The following is a 25,559-nucleotide window of genomic DNA, read 5'->3' as shown; positions in this document are numbered from 1 at the left end:
TCTGCTGTAAAGGTGAGTAGGCACAAACAACAACAACAACAGAGATAGACCTCTATGTGCAGTGGCAAACTGGCCGCAGAGATGTGCAAGCCGCTGAATGCCTCTGCTCAAAGCAATGCCTTGCGCATCAAAATTACCCACACACAGCCCAATGCCGTATCCTTTTATGTCCATGTGAAAGCAGGACCCTGGAAGCAGTCGATGACAGACAGCTTAATTCCAGGTTGGGAGGCTGTGGGAGGGTGAGGGGGGGCCTGCTGAGGGCCACGTTTGTAGTGGGATGACAGACGGAGATCAGACCACAGAGAGTCGAGCGGGGGACCCTCAGAGCGCACTCAGGTTTCTGGGTGCTGTGAAAAGATTTGTCTGGTCCTTTCAGAGCCGACTGAGTTTCCCATGTTTTACAGTTGTGTGTGTGTGTGTGTGTGTGTGTGTGTGTGTGTGTGTGTGTGATCGGATAATTACAACCTCAGTCTTTTTCATCTTAAAGCTTTCTCCAAGCTGATGTTTGCGTTTTGTTTGGGTACTTGATTCTGAAAAAAAAGAGTAAAAAGTATGCACTAGAGTCTTTTTTTTCTTTTCTTTGCAAACCGGCGGGATGCCTTGCAAAAGGGGGGGGGGAGGGGGTTGTAAGCAATTAGTGGGGAAAACCGTAAGACACAGGTGAACAGCTGTAGGTAGAAAAAAAAATAGAAAAAACGTCGGGGGAGCAGTGAGAGAGGTGGGGGGGAGGATTTCGGAATGAGCTGGGGAGACGGGTGACCTTAGTTTAAAAGGGGTTGAGCAACAGAGGTTTGGGGCAGACATGAGTCAAAGGAGGCTGGATAAGAGGGATTAGGGGACTCCAGAACAGGAGGTGCTGCTTCTCTGATAGAGGTCAGAGCGCCGGGTGGTTTGGGGGGCCAGACGCCGTTTCTGACCATTGAATTTTCACCATAATCACAGTTGGATGTTGATTTTTTTTTCCCCCTTTTTCTTTCCAAAGACAAAGTAAAGGTATGTGATCAGTGGGATGTTGACCTTCTGAAGATGGCAGCGGGCAAACCACTCTCCGGCGGCGAATTGGCGCGGGTGTACCTCGTCTTCATGCTGATGGCGAACGCCGCCTCTGTCTCCTCGCAGTTCAACGGGTACAACTGCGATGCCAACTACCACAGCAGATACCCCGGTGAGAAAGAGACACACTTCCTTCCACCTCTGGGTAAATCCAGAGCATCAAGCAGTCCACTCACACTGCAACAATGACACAAATGTGTTTTGTTGTCCCTGTGACCCTGAATAGGAATAAGCGGGTATAGATAATGAATGAATGAATGAATGCGTTTTGTTGTTTTGTGAACAAAATCGAAATTTTGCCGTAAATGTCAACTTGAAGTAAGTCAAAATGTCGAGCATAAAGTTGAAAGGCTCTGCGCGCAATACTAGTGGAGTGCTTCCGTTTTCGCCAGTTTCCTGATTACTGTGGGTGAACCTTGTGGGATACACCTGTTTTCAGCTCTTTACTTTTAACTGTGGCTTAACTGGGTTAATCCACCATCCGCTTTATTCACAAAAATTTCCACTCTATTTATTTTTCTATTTCTATTTTCTATTTCTATTGTCAACTTATTTCATAAAATGTCTACTTTATTCATGACATTTCAAATTAAACTTAAATAAAAATCTCCTTCCCGTAATATTTTTTTTCTCTTCTTGTGGCCCTAATCCTCTTTTGTAGAATTATGACAACCTAGAATTACGAATTATGAAAACCTTGATTTCATATCTTTCTTGGACGAATGTGGCTGCCTCCTTACAAGTAGATCCACTGTTAAATATAAATACTCTGCAATTAAAACCGTATTTATCTAGTTTCAGTGACACTAACTTGCCTAAATCCAACAAACATGCGTCATTACTCCCACTAATGTCATGACATCCTTCAAAATAAAGGCATCAGGCCTATAAAAGGCTTTGAAAAGTAAACATATGAAGCTGCCTTCACAAAACTTTATACTCCCCCACTGCTGTATTTCACCCAGGTGAGCGGGACATCAGCGTGTACTGCGGCGTCCAGACCATCACGCTGAAGATCAACTTTTGTCCTGTGCTGTTCTCCGGCTACACTGACACAGACTTGGCCCTGAATGGCCGCCACAGCGAAGCTCAGTGTCGCGGCTTTATAAACAACAACACCTTTCCCACCGCGCTCCTCTTCAGCATCAGCCTCAGCACTCTGGAGGCCTGTGGTAACAACCTGGTGGTGAGGAGAAAATTGGGGGTGGAGGGAGTGGGGGGGAGTGAGCGAGCCCACGAGCAGCGATTCAATGGATTCATCATGTTGCTCATTGATTTGTGGGAAGGCAAAGTGACTTTGCCGATGTGTTTCTCTCTGCAGGTCAGCCCAGCTTACGGCACCAATGCCTACGGGAACATGTCTCTGGTCCAAATTGGTAATGTGTCGGGATATATTGACACCCCGGACCCCCCTACAATAATCAGCTACCTGCCTGGGCTGTTGTATAAATTCAGCTGCAGCTACCCACTGGAGTACCTGGTCAATAATTCACAGCTCGCCTCGTGAGTTCAGTGCTCTTGGCTAAATCAAATGAAATCTATCTATCTATCTATCTATCTATCTATCTATCTATCTATCTATCTAGATATAGATATATCTATCTAGATAGATACATAGATGGTTCGCTCTATTGAGCAAACCAAGTTCAACTACATTCCACTAAATTATTATTAAAGTAAGGTATTCGACTGGGTCTGGAAATATACTTCACTTATACATTTTTAGGACATATTTTATGGTTCCAATACATGTATTTAAGATTTAGCTGAAATACATCCCTGTCCGTTGAGGAGTTCATAATGAATGTAGTGTTACGAATACATTTTCTTCAAGTAAAAGACATTTCTTATTCCACAGCCAGACCTAGTTTGGGAAGTTTCAGTTTCACATTCGCATGTTTAAATTCATCAAAAGTCTCATGAAAACTAATCAATGTGCATCTGGTGAAACGCAGCAGATGGTCCCCGTGCCAGGATATTTTAACTTTAACTAGGATGAATTGAATGAAAACAACCTCATGCTATGAATGTGCATGGGTGGCATTAATGTGTTGTGTCTCCTCACAGCTCCTCCGCTGCAGTGTCTGTCAAGGACAGCAACGGAACATTTGTGAGCACACTGAGTATGATCCTGTACAACGTGAGTACGCTGCTGATTCTTAGACAGTGTTCAGAGGTTGGGACACAGGGAGCATCCGCGCCACTGAGCTTTGTCTCGGTGATTCTACCCATTTGACATTGTGTTGTCTTTCTTTCAAACCAAGCCATCGAGGCACCGTCAGGGAAGAGAACTAACTCCACGGTGGTATTATCTGGCACTCCAGCCAGGAATTTTTCCAAATGGATTCCTCTCATGTTTCCATCCGATAAAGATCTCTTAGAAAACACATAAAAAGGAGGCAAGATCGATTAGCTGAAACTACTGTCTTTCATATTCAAGTAGACTGTTCACATCTGTTATTGCCACCAAGCCTGCGAGCTACAGCTGGAGGCTTCCTGTTGGTGTCAGGAACAATACTTGTAACACGTCGCCACCCCGTAGTGCACTCCAATGCTCTGATGTCTTTACCTGAATTCTTGCCAAAGCCAGTTGGAAAGGGAATCAAAAATATACCGTCCACTGAGGAAAGCCTCTGGGCCCATACAGCCTCTTCTGCAGCATCCAATGCTAATTCCCTTAGCTCAAGGCTCACAGCTACTTCTCATATTTCTTTTTCATTCATGTCTTCATGCAAGCCGCTTCTGAGCAGCTTGCAAGAAATCATGAAGTGATCACTAAGATCGATCTTTAAGAGTGAAAATGCTTCGTACTGATAAAAGAGAGTTATTGACGTCGGAAAAAAACAACAAAGCTGGTTCTCTCAAACGTCTCTTCGAACATTCTTGTGCAGGATTCAACATATAATCAGCAGCTTTCGATCCCCATGGCCGGCCTGTCTCTGAAGACCAGAGTGTTTGCTGCTGTGAGAGCTACAAACTTAGACAAACGGTAAAAGATCCTCTCTGAATAATTCACAGCTTCAGACAATTTCACACAATATATTCTGATTTTTTTTCCACATAGCAAGATTTCCACGGGATAAATATCGCCTTTCCCACCGACAATCGTAAAGGTTTGGCTCTTCTTGCCTGCTTTGATTATGCCATTGTGTCATTATGGTACGTGAAGGCGCCAGTCTGCAGCAGAGAAAGCCCTGCTCAGAGCTTTCCCATGTGCGGTTAGATCTCTATCCTCCATCCCACCATCACAGTTTTGTCCCTCCGCAGGTGGAACATCTTGATGGACTACTGTTACACAACCCCCTCAGGGAATCCTAATGATGAACTCCGCTACGACCTTTTCTATGGGTAATCCTGCTTCTTCCCTCTTCCAAGATGCCAACTTGATAACCGACAATAGGGGTCATTATCTATTCAGGCTCTGCAAACGGCTTATTTCTAATGGATGCTAACTCGTCTTACTTAGTGCTCTGGGCAGACATTAAACCACAGATGTAATTTTTTTACATGCACGTCCATTTGTTTGGACTCAGTTGCTACAAAGATCCCCAGACGACGGTCTTCGAGAACGGCAAGAGCCAGATGGGGCGCTTCTCCTTCGAGGTGTTCCGTTTCGTCAAACACAGACACCAGAGGATGTCAACGGTGTTTCTGCACTGTGTCACCAAGCTGTGTCGGGCAGACGACTGCATCCTCTTGATGCCAGTAAGTGCGAGGTGTTTTTGAGATCACTTTTGCCCTCTGACTTTCATCAAGACTGATATCTGATGTTAACTGGCAGATCTGTGGGCGGCGGAGGAGGAGGAGGGAGGGAACAGAGAGTCTTGTTTCCTCACCAGTTGCATCCGGCAACGCCGTCATCAGTGCCGGACCGATCATCACCAGGAGTGGTACGAATGTCAATCTAAAATCGTGAAGGGAAGAACTTGACATTTTGGACTGAGAGACGCTAAGAAAAAGGACAAATTCAGCTCACCTTGGCGTAAATGATTGAAACTAACCTTGATTGGTGCTCTATTGTTTGAAAGCCAGAAAATATTTCACTTGTTAAAGTTTTAACAACTAACAACTAGATTGACTGTTTAGGAATTACGAGGACGCAAATCTTTGATAAAATTTACATAGATGAAGATCAATAGCGGCCAGTGAAGATTGCTATTTTAAATACTCCTGTAAAGCTATGATGCAAAGATAAGCTAATTGGCATCAAGCAGTGGTACCAAAAGTACAATATTTTCCCTCTCAGCTTGCTTTCTTGAGATACTTGCTCTTAATACATATTAAAACCCAGCTTTGTACTTACTTGCCACGAGATTGATATACCGGTACTGCTGTTTAAGAGATTTCGTTAATCTATTGTAGCTTAGTTTTTTCAAAAAAGTTTATTATCTTCAAGCTAGTTATTCTTATTTTTACTTGCAAGCAACATATGGGTTAATGACTAAACTATACATACTGTATATATATGACTATACATACATACATATATACATACATGTATATTTTACAAATAATTGCTAATTTCATTCTAATTTCAGATGAAACGCCAGCCAACAATTCCCAGCTTGGTAAGTTCCATGAGGTGACCGATGCATTTCGACATCAGACAGTGATTTTTTTTTTAATACCCCGATGACTGCACGGAACCAAGGAACCAACACAAATGTTCTAAAGTAAAAAAATTAACAACAAACGGGCCAAAAAGCCAAACGGCTGTTTCAAGTTCCTCCTGTCCTTCTGCCTTCTTCTGTCCTGCAGCCTCTGATGGCTCCTCCCAGCTGCTGAACCCAGTGACCAGTGCTCTCATCTCAGGCGTGGTCATCCTGGGCGGGGTCAGCGTTGGCTTCTGCCTGCTGTCAGCTCGCCTCCTGCAGAAGTCCCGCCGTCAGCCAATGGCAGCTGCAGGGGTTTGGAACCGAGGCTTTAAATGATAAAAACGTCAGTAGTGCAATAGTGACGTCTTTGGTCTGTAGCTGAATATGTCTGTGTTTAAAAGGACTCTGTGCCTGCTCATATTTTGTGTACACATTATTATGCCGTGTCACATCAGGTGCTATTCATTATCTTTATTTAACCATTACTTATTGTTTTTTATGTGTGCAGAGAATTTACAGTGGTAATTTAAGTGCTCACTAGACCTTGTAATAATAAAGCAGATCACTGTGTAAATTAACAATGTGTTGCCTACCATTATGAGTGAGTCTGAGTACCCCGATCGATAGGTGAGCTGTAAAATCAACATTATGGTTCCTAAACTTAACCAGGTATCATCAAAACATTTCTCAACCTAACAGAACCCCTCAAGCCTCCTTTGAGTCTCAATCATAAAATGGATGTGTTGTTTCAAATCGAATCAAATAGCCTTGAAATCCAAGAAATCTTCCAAAACTCCATGCTCACGATGAGCATTAATGATACAAATGTGTGTTTCAAACAAATTTATATCCATAACTTGCCGTGGCAGGGCTGTAAATGTCAGCAAATGCGGCAAACCTTGAGCCGTAATAACTAACTTATCCGCATCAAAGAGGCATTGACCCCATTTCCATCCAGTCCCGGAGATTCATCTGTTCATGATCAGTGGCTTTATTCTTTAATTGTATCTCTGTGAAAGTTTTCCAAATGTCACAGCCTCCGGGGTGTTCAGTCGCCAAGAAAATGAAGAAAATGCCAGACGCGGGCTGAAGCTTGCACGGTGACTGGCTGAATCGATCCTCTCATTTTTTGCCATATTGATTTTCCTCTTACAGTGACCTATATAAACGGCTGCCCACCACCACCAGCAGCAGCAGCAGCAGCAGCAGCAGCAGCCGCTTCTCACGTTTCTGACTTTTGTGACTCACGCCGCTCTGCTATGCTCTGCTCTGCTCACCGCTCTTTATCTGTGTAATCCCTCAATTCAAGGTCCGTGTACCTGGTGTCCTCAATAGCCAGCGATAGAGTTTAAAAAAACGGGAGGAGCGACATTTAGTTTAAGCTGCCTTCAAATACGGGGCGGGTCTTTCAAGGTGTGGGGAATGCCGCATCGGCCTCTGAGGGTCCGCTGTTTAAGTGCAGATGTCATGACAATAATAAAGTGTGCCTCACATGACTGACAAAAGCCACAGATGGAGACGCCCATCCTCCAATTTGACCCCGATCCCAGCTTTCTCTTCCCAGGTGGCTCACCTGACAGGATCACGTTTCCATCTGTCCTTAAGTCATTTCCCCCCCCCCAACATTAACCTAAATTGAAACGATGCTCCAAACATATGGACGTTTGTCGTACCAAAATCAAAAATGCGCCAACCCCGTCTTGTGGAAAATACAACCCCTCAAACATGTAAAATGCCCTTCACGTTTTCAGTTTGTTGAGAACGGAGGAGCTGTGAGCGTCTTTTATTATTATTTGTTCAAGCTGAGGGTCATCCGGGTCAAGGAAGAGCACCAAACACCTCTGAACAACAGGTCCTGTTGTCCTCCATTGTGAACACGTTCCCAGGTGAACGGACACCTCACATGCTCTTACTTTATTAAGTTTCATCTCAGCGGTCGAAAACATCTCACACAAAAAAAAAAAAATCGTCGGAGAGCCTCACGGACATTGTTCAGGTGTGTTGGATTTCATCATTTGCCTCCAGGAGACGACCACGCTGCCTCGACCACAAAAAGTGAATTGTTGTCACGGAAACTGAGGCTGCCCCACCAAAGATGCGCTTGACCCTGTTTTCATCCAATCCTAAAACGGCGTCGTGACCATGCCGGCGTCAAGTTTACCATATATAAAATGGCCCGCCGCTTCCTTCCTCTAAAACAGCTAAGAGACTGAGGAGGTAAGAGCCAGGAGAGCCTGGAGCCTCTTCCTACTCTCCGCTCTGGATTAAGGATCTAGCTCAAGATCATTTCATACTAAAACCACTTCTTCAGGATTTGGACACATAGTACCGGATCTCAACAGATTCTCTGTGTTTGATTTGTGTGTGTGTGTGTGTGTGTGTCCGCTGCAGCTTCTTCACAGTGGGCAGATCGGGGCGATGGCTTTATTTGGCTTCCTCATACTGACCTCCCTGTGTATTGCGGGCCGAGAGGCCCTCACCTTATCTGACTGCGGAGCCGACGGCAGACGACCAGGTGAGCCGGCGCCGGCCTCTGTGTGCGCTCACATGTTTGATTGGGATTGAAGAGGTCGCAAAGCTTCTACATTAGATTTAGACCTTGTGCAAGGGACGTTGTTTTGGTTTCAGGTATTTCATTATGGCTGGAAGACGGATGGCATTGATCTGAACAGGCACAGCTGATAAAACGTTATGACTGTGATCTTAGATAGCATTCATATTGGGGCATTTCTCATGAATTGACTGTTTCTCCTCATCATCCTTCCTGAGGTTTCTGTCCTTACTGACTCAACTCACCAACCATGGCTCTGTTTCACCATCAGAATACACCGATATCTCTGTGGTTTGTGGCACGTCTGCCATCAACTTGGCCATTCAGATCTGCCCAGTGGTCTACACGGGATACAATGCCAGCCTGCTGATCCTCAACCGAATCTGGGACAATACGTGCCGAGGGACGCTGGACACGTCGGTGGTCCCTCCGGTGGTGAGGTTCAGCTTCCCCATCAGGGAGGGAAACGCCTGCGGTAGTACCTTCATGGTGAGTGTCATCGGAATTTCAGTTGGAATCATCCTGCTCTATTAGGTTAAATCTAATACATTTTATTGTTTCTGAATAAAATAATGTCATCTTTCATGACTGCTGAATGAGTAATAACAATTAATAATCAATCCTCCAATATTCAATATTCCCGCAGACCACCAGTGCTCCGGGAACTGGAATCTTCTCCGACTTCTCCAACATCCAGTCGGTCAACGTCAGCGGGGTGGTCCGATCCTTCGACCCCACTATCGGCACAATCACCTACAACGCAGAGCTGAAGTACTTCTACTCGTGCGCTTACCCGCTGGAGTACCTCATCAACAACACCCAGGTGGACGTGTAAGTTCCGAGTTGGGCTCAGGAACGCGCAAGCACCTCTGAAGGTTTCACAGCCCAAACAACAATCACACGCACCTTCTCGTGCCTGCAGGTCGTCCTCCTCCATTGCTTTGAAGGACAACAACGGCAGCTTCATCAGCACCCTGAGCATGGCCTTGTACAAGGTGCCACCTTTCTCACAGCCCGGCGACGCGCATGCAGCCACTTTGTATGTATGAGTTGGTGTGACTGCATCCCTCTCTCCCACCGCCAGGATATAAATTACACCAGCCCTCTCATCATGCCACCCCTGGGCGTCGAACTGAGGACGGACATCTACGTGCAGGTGGTCGCATCCAACCTGACATCCCAGTAAGAACCACTAACAATATCTGCAACCTATCGCCTTTTATTTATTTATTTATTAAAACAAAAAAACTTTAGGGCTGGACCTACACTCATCCAACTGCTGCACTCCCATTAAAACTTTTAAAAGGCTCTAAAAGTGTGTGTTTACACCTAAATATTTTCTGATGTGGAATAATTTACAGTTTTTGGATACCTTTATACCACCTCAAATATTATCATAAAATATTTTATGGAGGATCTTTTTTTGTTTCAAGAGGCAGAAAAAAATGAAAGAATTCTAGATTCTTGTAGTTACCTTGGATATGCGGTGGGGGAACTTTCTCCAACTGAAACATTCATTCGCTACATCTTTGACCTTTGGTTAAAAATGAAGGTTTATTTCAGGTTACAACAAAATGAATAACACGCATCAACAACAGCGGCAGTTGGAGCTTTAGGGGGAAATAAACGTCCTACAAGCTACAAAATGAATATATTAGACAAATAACAAAGAGTTCTGGTACCTGATTTGCATGTTTGGGAGGGGGTTAAGTGAGGTCGTTTGTTCATCATTTCTACCACACTTACAGCGAGGCAGTCAGTTCCATGTTGCAGCCCTTCAGCAACCAGCCCCCTCCCCACCCTGCACTTCACAACCTGTGGGATCAAACTGTCGCCGTGCGTGGTAGTGAGGGCGTGGGTGGCGGTGTTAGCACACTTGGAGAGCAGCTCTGCTGGCTCCCAGCCGTTTGATGAATGCAGGTCCGGGCTGTTCAAAAACAAACGGACCGAATGGGTGAAAGCCCGCGTGTCTAAATCGAGCTTTTCCGTCTCTCACCGTCTGCAACAACCTGACGAATGGGCCTTGATAAGATTGTAAACGTGAGGATTCCACCTGTGACCTGGAGTCTCTGACCCGGTGCCGGGGACCTCATTCTCTCTTCACAGGTACTTTGTCCTGCTGGACCGATGTTACGCCTCGGTCAATCCGCAGCCGTCCAACTCCACCTCCTTTAACCTGTTTGTCTCGTAAGTCTCTTCAATCTTCTCAAACAGCTCTGCCAATGACTTGTGAATTACCTCCTAATCGAAACATTTCTCCCAGTCCCTGGAGGGTTGCTGTCCAGCTTGAAATCTTAACTTTCTTCTTTTTTAACTTTAATCCTTGAAAACATACTAGCATACTAATTGCAGCTCAGCTACTTATAAGTCCAGAGGGAGCATTTTGGTTTCATCTCCCCACCTTTCTACCATTAATACACTGCCTGTATGTATCCATGTGCAAATGGGGCAGTTGTGAGGTTCGCCTTCTATTGAAAGGTGCTCCATAGAGCAACTCACCACCATGCTGGAGAACGGGGAGAGTCAGAAGGCCCGCTTCTACTTCCCGGCCTTCCGCTTCATCGAGCAGCAGAACGAGACCATCTCCACCTACTACCTGCACTGCATCACCCGTCTCTGCGAGCGCAGCACCTGCAGCGCGTTCAAGGTGAGAGGTCGCCGCGCCTATTTCAAGCAGCCGTGTCGGAGTAGCCCCGGCTTCATTAACAACCGGCGGTGTTGGGATTGATCCACAGCAATGCAATAGGGTGAGGAGGAGTGTGGAGACCACGGTCGTCCAGGAAAGCATCACTGAGCCGTCGGTGCTCACTGTGGCCATAAGGGCAAAGACAGACACCCGTACGTTGCACATTTTGCTTTCTTTCTCAGTCAATTACTGCATTGATGGTCAGCAAAAAAAGTACAATTTGTGAGCAAATATCATAACAATAATATAATAAGGTAAGGTAGTTACATTAGTTTTAAAGAATGTAAAAAGTACTGCACTTTTGTAGAACGTAGAAATATTGTGTACTGAAAGTAATGATGATGACAGTGCTTGAACCACCTGCTCAAATGTTTTGAAAATAATCTCTTAAGCCTTTTAATTACACAATTTATTTTCATTAAAGTTTTGCAGGTATTGCATTTTCAATCTGTATCTCTCAATGAAATACCGACTCCTGTTTTTGTCTTGCAGCTATTCTCACCAAAGAAGAGGGTAAGTGTATTATTTATTAATTTGAGCACCATGAGAAGAGTTCTAGTTTAAAAAAAAAAAATTAATTAGATTTTTTTTTTTTACAATGAAAATGAAAAGCATTTCTTATCTGCTGCAATTCAAAATGTCTTCTCTTGTCTGCTGGAATGAAGCATCCCATAATGGTTTCAATTCCATCTGTGCACAGCGCTGTCTGGTGGCCAGTCTGATGGCAGGGGCACGTCTGTTGGCCTGGGAATCGCCGTGGCGGTCCTGGTTGTCATAGGGGTTGCGGCCATTTTGACGGCAGCGTCTTTTTATCGAAAGCTCAAGAGGCTTAGCTAGCAGGAGCCCATAAAGTATGATGAAGAGACATCGGCTCAGGGCTTGAAATGACACAATGGCTCTGACAGGTTGACATTCACATACTTGGTGGAGGTGCATAATGTGTGTACGTAGGACCCAGCTGTACTGAATCAAACTATTGATCGAAGCACTTAATGTCTCTCTCCAATCTGTCACAGACTCTTAGAGGTAATGGAAGGTGAAGTCTGAAAGATACACCTGCCGTGTGCTCTGCATTGTAAGGAAGAAAGAAACAAAAAGGCTCTTAAACAGAAATAAATGATGTCATTTATCACTTTAAGGGAAATGTCAGAAAAAAGAAATACAGACAAACACGATTGTTCGCCCAAAAGTTTCAGTTCCTGGTCAAGGAATAGTCCACTTTTAGAGTCCACTTTTAGAAAGATGTGTCATTTAAGAAGTTTGCTTCAGCTCCATTTTTAGGCACGAAGCATCACCCAAAAATTGTATTTTCTTTAATGTCAAACCTCCCCATTAACTCACCGCTTCGGGGGCTAAGCCTAAAATTATGGCAATAAATATTAATGCTCCCGCCTGTGTCTGACATTAATTTTGATTTAACATCTCTGTGAAAAACATAATTTTTTCTTTTTTGATTTCACATCGAGTCTAAATAAATGTCAGCATTTGTGTTCAACCAGCTGCATATTCAATTGTTCAAGCCAGAGGTGACATGTTGCATGTTATTAGCTAGATATGCATGTGTTGTTAATCACATTCTAGATGAGGCCAGCAAACGTTGTGCAATCAGGAAGTAATGCAGAAATTTAAAATGTGTTTAATGGAAAAATGCCACAATCCTAAGGAATGTAAGGGCATTTTTTTTTCAAGTAATTTATTGTTTTTGTCTGAATTATCTATTAAGGACAGCATTCAGGGGAATTTACATAGTTTAAGCAACTTGTAATAATGCATAACCTACTGTCGCAATTGTTTGGAGAGAAATTAATAATTGCTGCTGTGCATCTTTTATGTAACTCGTGCATTACTCTAAATATTAAAGCACACAAGATATCAACAACAAGAGGTCATGTCTTCCCACAGCAGACACTCACCTGTTGTCCATAGTTAAGTCACGCCACGGCGTCAACTACAGTCCTGCGCTGGAGCGCATTCATGTAACAAGTTCCTGACACCCAAGAAGAAAACTCTGTTTGTCTTTGTTGCGGAGTAAAAGAAATGAAAAGGAATTCATTCATCAGATGGAGTAGAACTGGCACACAAACACTTTATGTTGTATCACATTGTGGATCATGAAATTGTTCAATATTAGCATTTTAAATCAAATGTTTTCCCTCGCTGTGGGTTTGGAATGTGCCTGTTTTGTTTGGAGGCCAGGCGGGATGAAAGAACGTGGACGGCTGTGATGTTTTTGTAATGATCCTCCAGTAGAGGGTGTCTGTTCACCATTTTTTTAATTTAATATTTCCGAAAGGGCTGTGTTTTTTCAGTTGTTCTGTTTCTTGACACACATAGAAATATACATCCATAACCTGGCAACAGTGAAATATTACTTGTTTTATTGCTTACAAGCGAAAGCACAAGATTACCTCTTGCCACGCCACCTTCAGGTGCAAGGGAGGGCTGAAAGGTCCATAATTCTAGTTTACAGCGAGGAGTCAACGGGATTTGCAGGATTGACGATCTTGCGCGCGGCACTGCGAGATGCGAGATGCGAGATGTTTTTGTGTTTTTTTTTTCTCCGCCGCTGCAACGCAGTAAAATCAACAAGCGATACGAGCGGCTTGCCTGACAAATGATCTAATTACAAGTACCCGCGCAGTTAAGTAGGCCATGACACGCGCCATGACTAAGACGACCCACTTAGAAACATGATGGGGATAAATGAGCTGAGCTGAAAGGTGGTGCTCCATTAGGGCAGCAGCCACTGTATGTTAGGGATGAATCCAGATTTTATGACTTCCCTGTAATTTAATTAAACCTACAGGGATAAAACCCCATGTACTGCTCCCCTCTAATGCCGAGCACATTAACCTCTGGGCCCAGCTGCTCTGCCCTCTGTAATGTGGGGGAGCTCGCGTGAGGAGCGGAGGGAGACGGCTAAAGCACTTGCTGCTCTTGTTGGTCTTGGAAGTGCATATTGATCCTCTTCTTAGCTTCCAGTCAGCCAGTGCTGTAGTCATCAAAAAAACAGTTTTATTTCTAACAGCAAGTCTAAAGAACAACCAAAAAAGGTTATGGAAACTCTGTTTAGATGAAATGATCACCATTTTTAATGGTCTTAAATGTTTGGTTGATGCGTACCCTCTGCTGAGAGAAAAATTGGCCTGTCATTTTCCTCCTAATTATTATGATTATGCAGATTAGTCTGTCTGTGGGCTATATATTAAATTGAGAAGACAGCACAATAATAAAAAATTGATGGGGCTGATTTGGGGGGCATGCAGCGTGCAGACTCTGTGATTACTGTGGATAAACAGTCAGCTGACGCGAGGATCCGATGCCAAAAAGCAAAAAGTTGCTTCGGGTTGCAAACAGGCGAAATGTGAAACACTTCCCCATGACTGGACTGCACAGGATGGCGGAGGAGGAGTGACGTTGGAAGGGTCCAGCTGTTCCATTAACCTTTCAAAATGAGACAGCGAGGCTGCGGGCAAAGGGTAATGTCATGCACACGACATGTTGGAGGACGCAATATGAAAAGGAAGAAGAATGGATGGGAGGCCGTTCCCCCCCCCCCCCCCCCCCCACTCCCTCTCTCCCTCCCCCCACCATCATAATGGGAAGTCAAGTCTTCGAAGGATCACAATTTTCTTTTTGCTCTGCTAGTTTGGATAAATATCAATAATGTTAGAATTGTTTTGCGGGTGGCTGAAGTGGAGCCCTTATCAGATTCGCTGAGGAAGAAACAGCGGCATCCTTGTCTTCTGACCCCTGGAACAAAAAAAAAAAAACAGAACTGTTTGACTATTTCAGGAGAAAGTTTGGCGGGCGACCTTTCGTAAATTGTGTCCTTTCAAAATATGCAAATGAGAGCGCTTTGTGGGGGTGACAGTTCATAGCTTTGGACTGTCGCAGGATTAGACATTAAAGAGAAGAGGCGAACGGTGATGAACGGTTCACGTAAAGTTCATCTTAAATCCATTGGAAGGCCTCCTGTTTACCATCCCGCTTAAACCACCACTGAGCGATTTATTTATAGCATACTTCGATGTTATACTTCGACACCGTGCAGGAAATATGGGGAAATGGATTCAAACTGCACAATATCGGCTCATAACCTTCATGCTATTATTTCTGAAAGAAGCGTTTCGCAACCTGCCACCTCCACCAGGGGATGATATAGTGCTTCGGCTCCACTTTTGCCATCCATTCAGGGCGGCTCAGTCAGTGACTTGGCATATACTGTACATGTACAACATAGTAATAAAATTTGTTTTGTGTTTGATTGTGTCATGTCAACAACGCATCTTTAAGGGGGAAATTGTGTTTATTGCTCAAAATAAAAGCATATCCGAACAAACTGTTTTCCAGATTTCAGTTAAGTATACGAGTGGATGTCTTCTACTGCAAGTGTGGTTGTGTAGCATATGCTTGGCAAGTCACAAAGCACTCAGAAACAGACACACAGGGGCTTTTTTCGTTTGTTTGCTTTTCTTGATGAGACACGTCGCTGCAAAAACAAATTTTAACATCAATGCTGCATCATTTCCCCAGATTTGTCCTGTACAGTGAGTAGATCAGAGCTGCTGCCAGAGAGATATGAGCCTTGTCAAAAAAAAAAAAAAAAGTGACTGGGAGAGTCACAAGATAAAGGGGTATTAAAACAAACAACTTCTTGGCGGGGCGATGACACGCCGTCGCTCAGGTTGAATACTGCTGTGTGTGTGTGTGTGTGTGTGTGTGCGTCATCATCATCCTGGTGTCCTGACAGAGGGCAAGCCAGCCTGAGGCGCAGTCCTCGTGCAAACCCCAGTCAGAATAAAGATAGCTCCAGCTGCTCCAAAAAAGCTAATAATCCCATTCCGAGTGAGCAGATTAAGTTGTTCTCTGTACCTGAAGTTGAAATCCTCTTAAAAGTCACTTCAGACTCTGCATCCTTTTACACCTGGATGAATCCTTTCCCCCACTAAAAAAAAAAAGAAAAGAAAAGAAAAAAAATAGCTCTTCTACTCCTCTGGAGTTTCTACAGCAGGAGCTGGCCACCCATGAGATAAGCATTAGGTGCTGCGTGTGCCCGAATGCTTGGGAAGTATCTGCACATTCACTCCCCGGGTCCGGTTAAAAGATCAGTGCGGGGCTCACGTCATCCATAATTTTCTTCCCTCTATTCAGGATGATTTCAATGTGTGTACTTTTGGATATTCCGTTGTTAAATTTGTGCCTGTGTGTGTGTGTGTGTGTGTGTGTGTGTGTGAAGGTGTGTGTGTGTGTGTGTGAAGGTGTTGGTGGGAGTCCCATTTCATCTTAACTTATTTGTCAAGCTGTCCATCATCCTTTCAACAGGGGGCCACTTGTTAATGATTGATGCGGCACCTCTTAATGTGATGGATGGGTCGGCCGCCACACGATGGGCGATTCACCCCAGCCTCCCTCCTCACGCCCCTCCCGCTCCCCCCGGTCCATGTGAGGAAGACGCATGCCCCGTGTCCTTCGCGGGAGGAGGAACAAAGCCACATTCAACTTAAGCCCCATCAATAATGTACAGCTGAGGAGGCCCCCATTGCTGACGGCGTCCCGAAACAAAAAAAAAAGCTGGGGCAGTGTTTGGGGGTAGGGGGGCGGCGGCGTTTCTTGACTGGGATATTATCTCCGGGTCTGCGCACTGAGTCACGCACGGCCGCCTCGTTTTATTCAATGTTGCCAGCGTCACCGACATCTGAGAAGCCCTCTTGATCTGGTTTGTGTCTCTGGCGACTGTCTGTTGGTGAACATGTCAAAACAAGATAAGAGGGACGGCGCAGATTCTGATTTATCACCGGTGCCATCCACTTACATGCACTCTCTATTTGAAAACTAAAAACAAAACAAACAAAAAAAAAGTACATTTCCTCAAGTGTAAAACCGGTCTGTGAATAGAATCTGACAGATTGAGAGTTTGTGCTTTTGTATACGCACACACACACACACACACACACACACATATAAACTCAAAGTCACTGTGATACAAAAAAAGACGGTAGAGGTAATAAAGGAAGAAAAGAAATAAAACATTCAGCAGCCACTGAATCACAGGCGCACCAGGCGGTGAAAATAAGCCTCAGACATGACATGGAAGATCAATCTCTGATTTTTGTCTCAACACCGTTGAGGAGGTGTAAAAGCACATCTGAGGGCTTAAGATGATCAAAAATGCCCCGTGTTCAAGACTCTGGCTATAGATAATTTTTAATAGGTAGTTAAAAGGTCAGGGTCATAACTCAGGGATAAAGACATACTTTAAAGCAATCAATATCCAGGCTGAAATGGAAATAGAATCAATTCCAATGCTGCACTGCTGGCAGGACATTGCCTGTATTTTTTTTATTAACTTGTTTAAATCTGTTTCAATACAAATTTTTTCATGTTAACAGATTATGAAAATTTGTAGTTCTCCAAATGCAGTGCTCTCCTATTTGTTTATGCAAAGGAGTCTGTCTGAGTCTGTCCAGGGTTTCAGCCTACACTGGCGGTCTGAAGTGCTTTGAGCATAAAGCTAAAGTGAGCTAATTCACATGCTAAGTGTTTAACATTTAGAAGTTTGCAGGTGTCCTGTTAAACCGAAATTATCATTATCCGAGTTTCCTGATATTAAAAGTAAAATACTGCTACTGTCTATAGCTTATGGGAGTGACAAAATGATTTGCATATATTTGGTTATTAAATTAAGTCCTTAGCTAATATTTTCCGACCGTATGATGTTCCCCAGAGCCATTGTCAACGTTATGGATTAAGTAATGTCCATAAGTCTGATATGGAAGTAAACATCAGAGGAATCGATCACTGTAATGTATTGTTCTGAAGCCAAAACGCAAATCAAAGTTATGAATGTTATTCTCTTGGGCCCTTCTCAATGTCAGACCAAAGTCAAAGAGACCAAGACAGAAAGAAAAAAAGAGAGACTGAAATGGACAGAGAGGGGCGAACGGCTTTGAGGGTGTTTCATGGCAGTGTGCGGGGTCAAAAAGATCATTTATTTTCCATTTACTGCGAAAGGACAGCCATTAATCAGTCTCATAAGAGGTGGCTGAGTTGTGGAAACTTCCCAAAACGAATATTCCATTCCTCAAATGCGATCAAATAATTAGCAATTAACCTTTTGGGGACATCATAGAGTCAACTCTAGCGCTTTCTAAGGGATGACTAAGGAGTGCTGGATATTACGTGCCGACTTCAGACACAGGAGGATATCTGATGATTGTCTCCTGTGCAAGAAAGTCAGGTTGCTCACATTTCCACTCTAAAACATGAGTCATCCATTTTGAAACATTAAATCGAAGGTTCTTTCAATCAGCCCTAAAAAGTGATTCAGCTTGGTAAACATGCAAAGAGGCGGGACTTGCAACAGCGAGAAGCAACTGCTGCAAGCTAATCTGGGGGGAAAAACACACAGATTAGCTAAGAATAAGACCACACCCTAATGGGAAGATGATTATTCGTGCATAAGATCGAGGAAACGTTAGTTGTTTCTTGCGGCCACAAACCTAGTAATAATAAAAACTAACACCTGTTCACATGCAGGAATCTTTCTTCCATTTTGCCCTTATTCCAAACGGACGACAACACGGCGAGCAGAGGGCAAGAGGACTTACAACACATTACACAAACAGCTGCAGCTCCCTCGCACAATAAATGCCCGTCGACAGCGCTGCCGAGACGGGCGGCTTTGCCCATCAATCCATCTGTGGCCACTGGGGAGCCTGTGGGGATCTTAGTTCATAATTCATAGAGGGAGCCAGACATCCAGAGAGAGGGTAAGACAACCCCAGGCAGGCCAGTGGGGGAGACAGGGGGTGGGGGGCGGATTCGCCAAAATGGGCTCCTTTCATTATGCATCAACTCCAGATGCTTCTACTCGGTGAGTTTGGGATTTTAGCTTGGTCACATATGTGTGCCCTGTCTGTCATGGCTCGCTGTGCTTTCATGTGTTTAAGAGCCCCATCTTGTCCGTTCTCGGATCGGTAATTCCATCCAGGATTCCAGTGGAGTAGCTTTAAGTCATGAATTATCAAAAAAAAAAAAGAAAAGAAAAGAAAGAAAGGCCTTGGAAAAATCATATTGAGCCCTTTGTTTACAGAGGAAAGAGAAAAAAGAAGTGAGGTGGTCTCAAGGATGGAGGCATTGAAAAAAAATAACCTTGCCTGGGGTCTTGTCACCAACCGGGGAGAGGTATCAGCCAAGTGTCACTGAGCTTTGTGACATGACAAACGGACTAACATTCACATTTCCAGGAAGTTGGCCAAGGTGCTATAGTTGTTGTTGGAGAAACAACACCGGTAGAGTGGCTTTTGTGTAATTACTGGACCTCTAGTGGAGCAGGCGCAGTGGCATGTTTGCATAGATCGGTGATTAAGCAGAATGAGCAGGGGGAAACTCCTGGAATGTCAAGCAGCCCCCCCAAACAGTTGTTGCGCTCCAGGTTTTTTGATAAATCCCCACAGTGAAGTCGTGCTCCCCCTTCTCCGTTAAATCCTGTCGCGCTGCATTCTTAAGTGTCGGGGGAGATAGGAAATGTTAATACGGAGCTGCAGCCGGGGAATAAACAACGGCACTTTCGCTCAAGTTCCAGGTGGCGCCCATTGCGCTGCATGATAATGACATCACAAGGGTTTGCAGCCTGAGCGCTGCTGTGTTTACCCTCACATTTCCTGTCAGCGTGGACGCTGTTTATGTCCTCCGTTGTAATTTCCGTCCTCAGGTTGGACAGTGACCGAGTTGCAAGCGTCCTGTTTGACTCATCGCGGAAGATAAGAAAGCCTCAGCAGTAGTCTCTGGAAGTGACCGCCTCTTTATTAACCCTCACAGAACTGTGCGTGCAGTAGTCCAAGCACCCTTCCAATCCTCACAGCCCCCCTTTTTGTTAATGCATTGGTGAAAACGCACTGCTCATGTCTCTCAATTCTTGTCAGCAGCGGTGAGTGGATCCGAACTCTTAACCTGCTGCTTAAATGGCAAGCTTTTAGTGCTACGCAGACCTCGCTGTGTTTGTCAAACATTTGACCTTCAGCTTCGGATCAATTAATCTCAACAGAGCCTCAAAGGGTTTGAACTCACAGCGCCCCCTGCACAACAATTGTTTTCATCAACGGAGCTAACTGAGCTACACTGAACCGCCGACGTCTGTCAACGCGTCGACTTTTGGCGGCTACTCGGCTCACGTCTTGAGAACTCTTTGAAAGGTTTGAAAGCCCGAAACCTTCGTCACATCTGATAAGTGCTCTTGCCGTCTTGAGTTTCGAACTCCGTCTTCTGTTGAAATCCCTTGTGAAAATGAGTCTTGAAGCATTCAAGCAAAACTTAACACTCACCACTGGCATAAGTGGTGTAAAGTAAATGTGATGTTTTGCCAACATGGCAAACTTTAAACGCAAATACAGTAGAAGCTCACGTAATTTTGATCACTGGTGTGAGTAAAGCACCATAAGCCAGTTCAAAGAGGACTGACTTTTGAAGGTTGCTCAATTGCAGAGGAAGATCAGGGGAGTGAAACGGAGTAAGTACAAAAATCTTTTTGGCAATTTCTGACGAAATCCCAGCTACTGTGACAGACCATGTTGTTGTCGGTGGAATGAGAATGAGGCAAGCAGGACATAGAGTATCAGCATCAGCAGATTCACTGCGGCCTCCAACCCAAAGAATGACTGAACGCACCGAACAGGTAATTGCTTTTCTTGTCATTGTGCAAACATTTGCAGGACGTCTTTAAATAAAAAACAAATGACTCAGTCCATCACTTTGTCATTATAATAACATACTGCAAATAATGCTTTCCCGGGACTGGGAGGAATTATTATTACTGTTTATAGGCTTGGTACTAATGTATATTGACAGAGTTCATGACAACAGCACCATTAAACGGCATGAAATGCAGCTGACGACTGTGGCTGCATCCAGACTCGCCCACTCATTATATACTGCACTATATGGCAGACACGGAATTGAACGTTGGTCTTGGTGGTCGTTATATATTTCATTGAATGTATCTCACCATGCATTGTGAATAAGTAGTGGGTGTTATCCCAGAATGCATTGCATTTTTTTACTAACAATGGTGGAGCAGCAAGCTGACAGCAAGAGCAGCCAAATTAAAGTTTATGGCATTTTTATTTGCCTTGTGATCTATATTGGAATCTAAAGGGCAACCAATGTTTGTTTTTCCTGGTAAATTGCTGCGTCACAAGAGTTGTATGTTTGAATGAGACAATTGAATGGGCCGTGGAGATCATTTTATTGAAATTGTCTTGTCTTGTCTATTGAAATTGTTAAAATGATCTTTCTGAACACTCAGTTGTCCACCAGACCAGACTCTCTGTATAGGAGGTAGTGAAATATTTGACACAGCCTGTGTGAATGTTTTTTTTTCTATTTCTTACATGGAGAGTGTTTCAGCAGAATTCCCTGAATCCACCTCATGAATATATTTTTCATGGATCAAGTCACGCTCAGTCTGACCAAATAGAGGAGAAGCCATGACATGATTGGCCAATGTGCAATTGTGGTCCTTGTCCAGCATGATGGCAATGCCACCTGCATGGCTGCTATCACTAACCACTGGATTCTCCACCATCATGCCCCCAATGCAGTGCAAATTCTAGCTATGCCATCCAGGTCTGAAGGTGGTTTGATGTCAACCAGAAATCTATCAAATTTCTCCTCCTTCTTCCTGGTTCCTTTTATCTTCTATTTGCCAGAAAGGCTTATGAAAGACATTTGGCAGACTGTGAACTCTAAATATTTTCCCAGAGCTCCGTGTTCTCTGCGTTGTGTTCCTCCTAATATTAGTGTGTAATGACAGCCCTGTTTAATTTGGATCAAGACTGTGTATGATCCAACAATGATGTTTGGTTTTGGGCACAGACGGAAGTGTTTGGAAGCTACTCTTTGGACTTGCAGAAACAGGATGTTTTGTGATTATAGTGTTGAGAGAAGTGTTGATTATTATAACCGTGTTATGCAAAAATACTGTCACTGAGTCCCTTCTGTATGTTTTTTTTTTTTAAAGAAAGAAAGAAAGAAAACCTAACAATCTGAATATTGAAGACTGAAATGAAAACATCTAATAAGTTGAAAATTCAGGGATTCCTTTTGATTGGTGTGTATTAGTTGATTAAATACTGCTCACCATACTGTTTTTGAAATATGCAAAGAAAGAAAAAATTAGGAAATACTCGTGTTGTAGTGCCTAAGACTGATCTTGCTTTTGACACTACTGGGAGGCAGCCTTGAACTCATATCCGTCTAGTGCAAGCACCCTAACACCGAATCGTGGCGAGGCGAGGCACTGTAAACACGCCCAAAGTTCTCGAGGCAAGCTGGTTCCGGTGCAGCATCTTCATTACCATCCTTCTTCAAATGCAACCATAAGATGATTAAATTTGAAATCACATACTTAGTCCCCATTAACTCCATTTTTCCAACACTTCTCTGATTAAAATGCCCCCCCACCAACCCCAATATGATGCCTCTCTTCTACCATTCAAGCACCAATGTAAGCGTCCCAATGATTGTTTTGAGCCTTGGTTTCGTGATGGTTCTGGTCTTGATACCTTCAGTTTTGGTAGTGTCTTCGATCTCTGTTAAGGTGGACTACATCAGTAGGAAATGCAAACAGACGCTGTGATATTAATGCCGTTTATCACGTCATGCTATTGGACCGGCATGAGGGGCAGCTGCACAAAGGCCCAGTAAGGGGCTCAAAAGGCCTTAGGGGTTGCAGACCAGTTTGAGCTTCGATCCTTACGGCATTGAAATCCCATCACTACCCTTAAAGCCAATCAGAGAGTGGTAGTTCAGACTGCTGCTGTTTTGAGGGAAAGGCCGAGCCTGGAAGACCACCCACCCACACAAGGTACTTATGTGTCTGGGGTTGAATCCATTCTTGACCTCCTGTGCTGAGCTAAAGCCATCCCAGCCAATCTCAGCTGTGTGTCTTGTGAGAGGCGGGCTTGAGGTGATTTAGGTGTCATATCAGTAATCTTTTTTTTTTTTTCATTTGCGTTATTTAAACAAGCAGGCTTAAAGAAGAACAGAATAAATACAACACGTGACCATTATTATGCAAGAAAAAACAAAAACAAATGTGAAAAGAAAACTATAACAACATAAGTAGCCACTCCATGTTCAAAAGGGTTGTCGGATGAAGTTAAATTAATCATGCAAACAAAAAGTGGGGGGGCTTCTTTTCCTCTGATTGGTGTTCACCTTGCTATGCCGAGATATAGAGTGCTGTGTTTATGCACTGCAAATGTAATTTTTTTTTTTATTCTCTGGATAAATAAAGACAAAGCAGAGGACCCAAGACTTCCTGGAGCATAAGACTGTGGAAGCTCTGATGATGAGACTCAGGTCCATAAAAAGCAACACACATATTCCTATGAGACCAACCAAACATGCCATTATTGCTGTGCTGCAATAAGAGTAATCTCCCTACGTGTCATTTCCTCTCGATTTACAATCAATTTGAGAAGTCACGATAAAGATTTTTTCCGAGAAAAGAATTTAAAACTATATGGGAGCAGACAGCATGAATCGCTGTAATGTATTGTGCCTGTCACAACTATCAATGAAGCTATAATCATCACCCCTAATAGCTCCAAACATATTATGTTTCATAGATCAGCAAAGCAGAAACGTCCCCCTGTCCAGCCAGAAGCCACATCCCCCCCCCCCACCCCCACCCCACACACACACACACACACACACACACACACACACACACCGCACATTAAGATGTTTCATTCCACCTTTAGTCACACAAAATGATGAATTGCATTTTTTTTTTTTGCTCCTCATTCCTCTCGTCCGTCTTCATCAGCACTTTTTAGACATTCTCTCATTTTTCTCTCTCACAGAGAACGAGTGGTTCCTCAGTGCGAGGTGGCTCATTCCGCATAGCTGCCGTCTCACGTTAGACTTTCAAACTAATTATGCACATTAGAGCTGATGCCGAATTTCCCCTTAGACAGTGAAAAAGCGCAACTTCAACCCCGCACCCCCACACGGTACGTGCACGCATTGCCATGCATGTTTGCGTTAACCAGGAAATTCCAAATGTCTTTGTTTACCCTGTTTTTCATTCCCCTCTCTTCATCTTTATAATGTTGTGTGTGTGTGTGTGTGCCTGTTCCTGTGGGTGCATATCCATTTTAAGAGGGAGTCAGTGAAGGGAAAAAAAACCCTGCAACCCCTTTGATGTCATTGTTTAGTTCAGTGTGGGCAAATTATCACATGCTGTTTGAGTTGGCGTATTTGCCACCACCCACTTCTATTATTTTAATGGAACCACTGCAGCAACAACAACAACAGCGACAAATATCCCCCCCCCCTCCCTCTCTTAGCATCCAGATGAAAATATCGCGGTGCTTCAAAAATACATTAAAACCTTCATGGCACGAGTGAGGGTCTGTTGCTTCTGCTAAAAGACTTTCCCACGATGAATCATCGCCATTTAGCGCCGCTCTCCACAAGAACACAGAGAAACAAAACTGTGCCTGCCTCACCGACACAGGACGAGACCACGTGCGCGGGCTAATGCACCGCACGCCTATCAGCCAGGAATTTCCATCCCTTGTTGGCGCTAATGTGATTCATTCATAAATAATCACTTCCTCTTTTTACTGCACGAAATGTATGTTTGGAGATGGCACTTATCATAAAAATCCATACGCTGTCAAGACGGCCGTAAAGTGATATAAAGTGAGAGATGAGAGACAGTCCAGGAAGTGATCAGATCAGCAGCGCCGACTTGCAGGAGATGATGATGTGATGTAGGTTCGGGGCTGTTATTTGCAATTTACAAAGTCAAAATTGACTTGGATAGAATAAATAAAAATCGAAATAAAGAACCTGCACTTAAAGACTGCACCGTGCACTTCCACTCTCATTTCCTCATCGCGCTCACTGGCTCTAAACCCAACAAACAATTCATTTCTGCGTGTTTGTATGGGGACTGCTTCAGATCGTTAACTGGAGGCAAAGTGATTAAGTATGTGCTTCACTACCTCCTGTTCCTCGCCCTCTTTAAAATGCTGGAACTGTGCAAGGTCCCTGTGGGAGTTTCTGAAGAGGGAACCCAAAACACAGAAGCTTCGGTACACAGAGAGCCGCTCCCATGACACATTTGTACTGGAGAAGGGGATTTATCCTGTTTTTGGAGGAGGTAAGATCTGAGATCTCAGCATCTGCTCTCCAGCTTGGCACTGTGAGTGCTGGAGGCAAAGCACATCACCAGCGTTTGATTAAAGATTTATACCCTTTCAGACATGTTTTCCCTCATTTTTTTAGAAAAACCATACCTCCTGCCTCTCGCAGGGAGCTGTTCAAGGTGTGGGAGCGGCTCCTGTCGCAATTATTTTTGCTCTTTGCGCCGTAATGCGACGGCCACAGGGGTCTTTGGTTTTTAATGTATGTTTCTCTCGATTATCTCAGTACATTCAGCTGCTCTAAATTGAATATTCCACCATCAAGGATTTAATTGGGCAATATTACTGAGTTTTGTTGTGGGATTTATGTTTTCTCATTCTGAAAGTCATCATTACATTTTGAAAATTCTATTAATTTTTTTGTTTTGAATTACCCCCAGTTAATGCATGAGTGGAGATGAGTTAAACTCTTTTCAGTGTTCAGTGAAAACTAATGTTTGAGAGCCTCCTTG

General features: G+C 44.0%; 2 protein-coding genes across 2 annotated transcripts; both read left to right on the top strand.

Moving 5' to 3' along the window:
* The first annotated feature begins 903 nt into the window (after positions 1-903).
* LOC142895085 (zona pellucida-like domain-containing protein 1) lies at positions 904-6,228 on the top strand. The gene is made up of 10 exons (XM_076035843.1): positions 904-1,168; positions 2,022-2,242; positions 2,378-2,559; positions 3,124-3,196; positions 3,948-4,045; positions 4,324-4,404; positions 4,590-4,761; positions 4,838-4,946; positions 5,595-5,624; positions 5,815-6,228. Exons 1-10 carry the CDS (start codon positions 1,030-1,032, stop codon positions 5,985-5,987), a joined length of 1,278 nt encoding a protein of 425 aa, XP_075891958.1. The 5' UTR covers positions 904-1,029; the 3' UTR covers positions 5,988-6,228.
* A 1,738-nt stretch (positions 6,229-7,966) lies between these two features.
* LOC142895347 (zona pellucida-like domain-containing protein 1) lies at positions 7,967-14,414 on the top strand. The gene is made up of 10 exons (XM_076036298.1): positions 7,967-8,166; positions 8,474-8,691; positions 8,849-9,033; positions 9,125-9,197; positions 9,287-9,384; positions 10,309-10,389; positions 10,681-10,849; positions 10,938-11,040; positions 11,381-11,401; positions 11,589-14,414. Exons 1-10 carry the CDS (start codon positions 8,070-8,072, stop codon positions 11,723-11,725), a joined length of 1,182 nt encoding a protein of 393 aa, XP_075892413.1. The 5' UTR covers positions 7,967-8,069; the 3' UTR covers positions 11,726-14,414.
* Positions 14,415-25,559: the final 11,145 nt, after the last annotated feature.

This window comes from Nelusetta ayraudi, unplaced genomic scaffold (assembly GCF_046127955.1).
Source record: "Nelusetta ayraudi isolate G7.1 ecotype Tasmania unplaced genomic scaffold, CSIRO-AGI_Nayr_v1 ptg000048l, whole genome shotgun sequence".
Classification (NCBI taxonomy): Eukaryota; Metazoa; Chordata; class Actinopteri; order Tetraodontiformes; family Monacanthidae; genus Nelusetta; species Nelusetta ayraudi.
Note: the sequence above shows the minus strand (reverse complement) of the source record. Positions and strands in the feature narration are given on the sequence as shown.

Bases quoted from the DNA above. Each gene is read 5' to 3' on its own strand.
- LOC142895085 (XM_076035843.1), top strand. From the start codon at position 1,030: ATGGCAGCGGGCAAACCACTCTCCGGCGGCGAATTGGCGCGGGTGTAC. The intron at 4,762-4,837 runs GTAAGTGCGAGG...GTTAACTGGCAG, and splicing joins ACTGCATCCTCTTGATGCCA to ATCTGTGGGCGGCGGAGGAG. The intron at 5,625-5,814 runs GTAAGTTCCATG...TCTGTCCTGCAG, and splicing joins AGCCAACAATTCCCAGCTTG to CCTCTGATGGCTCCTCCCAG.
- LOC142895347 (XM_076036298.1), top strand. From the start codon at position 8,070: ATGGCTTTATTTGGCTTCCTCATACTGACCTCCCTGTGTATTGCGGGC. The intron at 9,034-9,124 runs GTAAGTTCCGAG...TCGTGCCTGCAG, and splicing joins AACAACACCCAGGTGGACGT to GTCGTCCTCCTCCATTGCTT. The intron at 9,198-9,286 runs GTGCCACCTTTC...TCCCACCGCCAG, and splicing joins TGAGCATGGCCTTGTACAAG to GATATAAATTACACCAGCCC.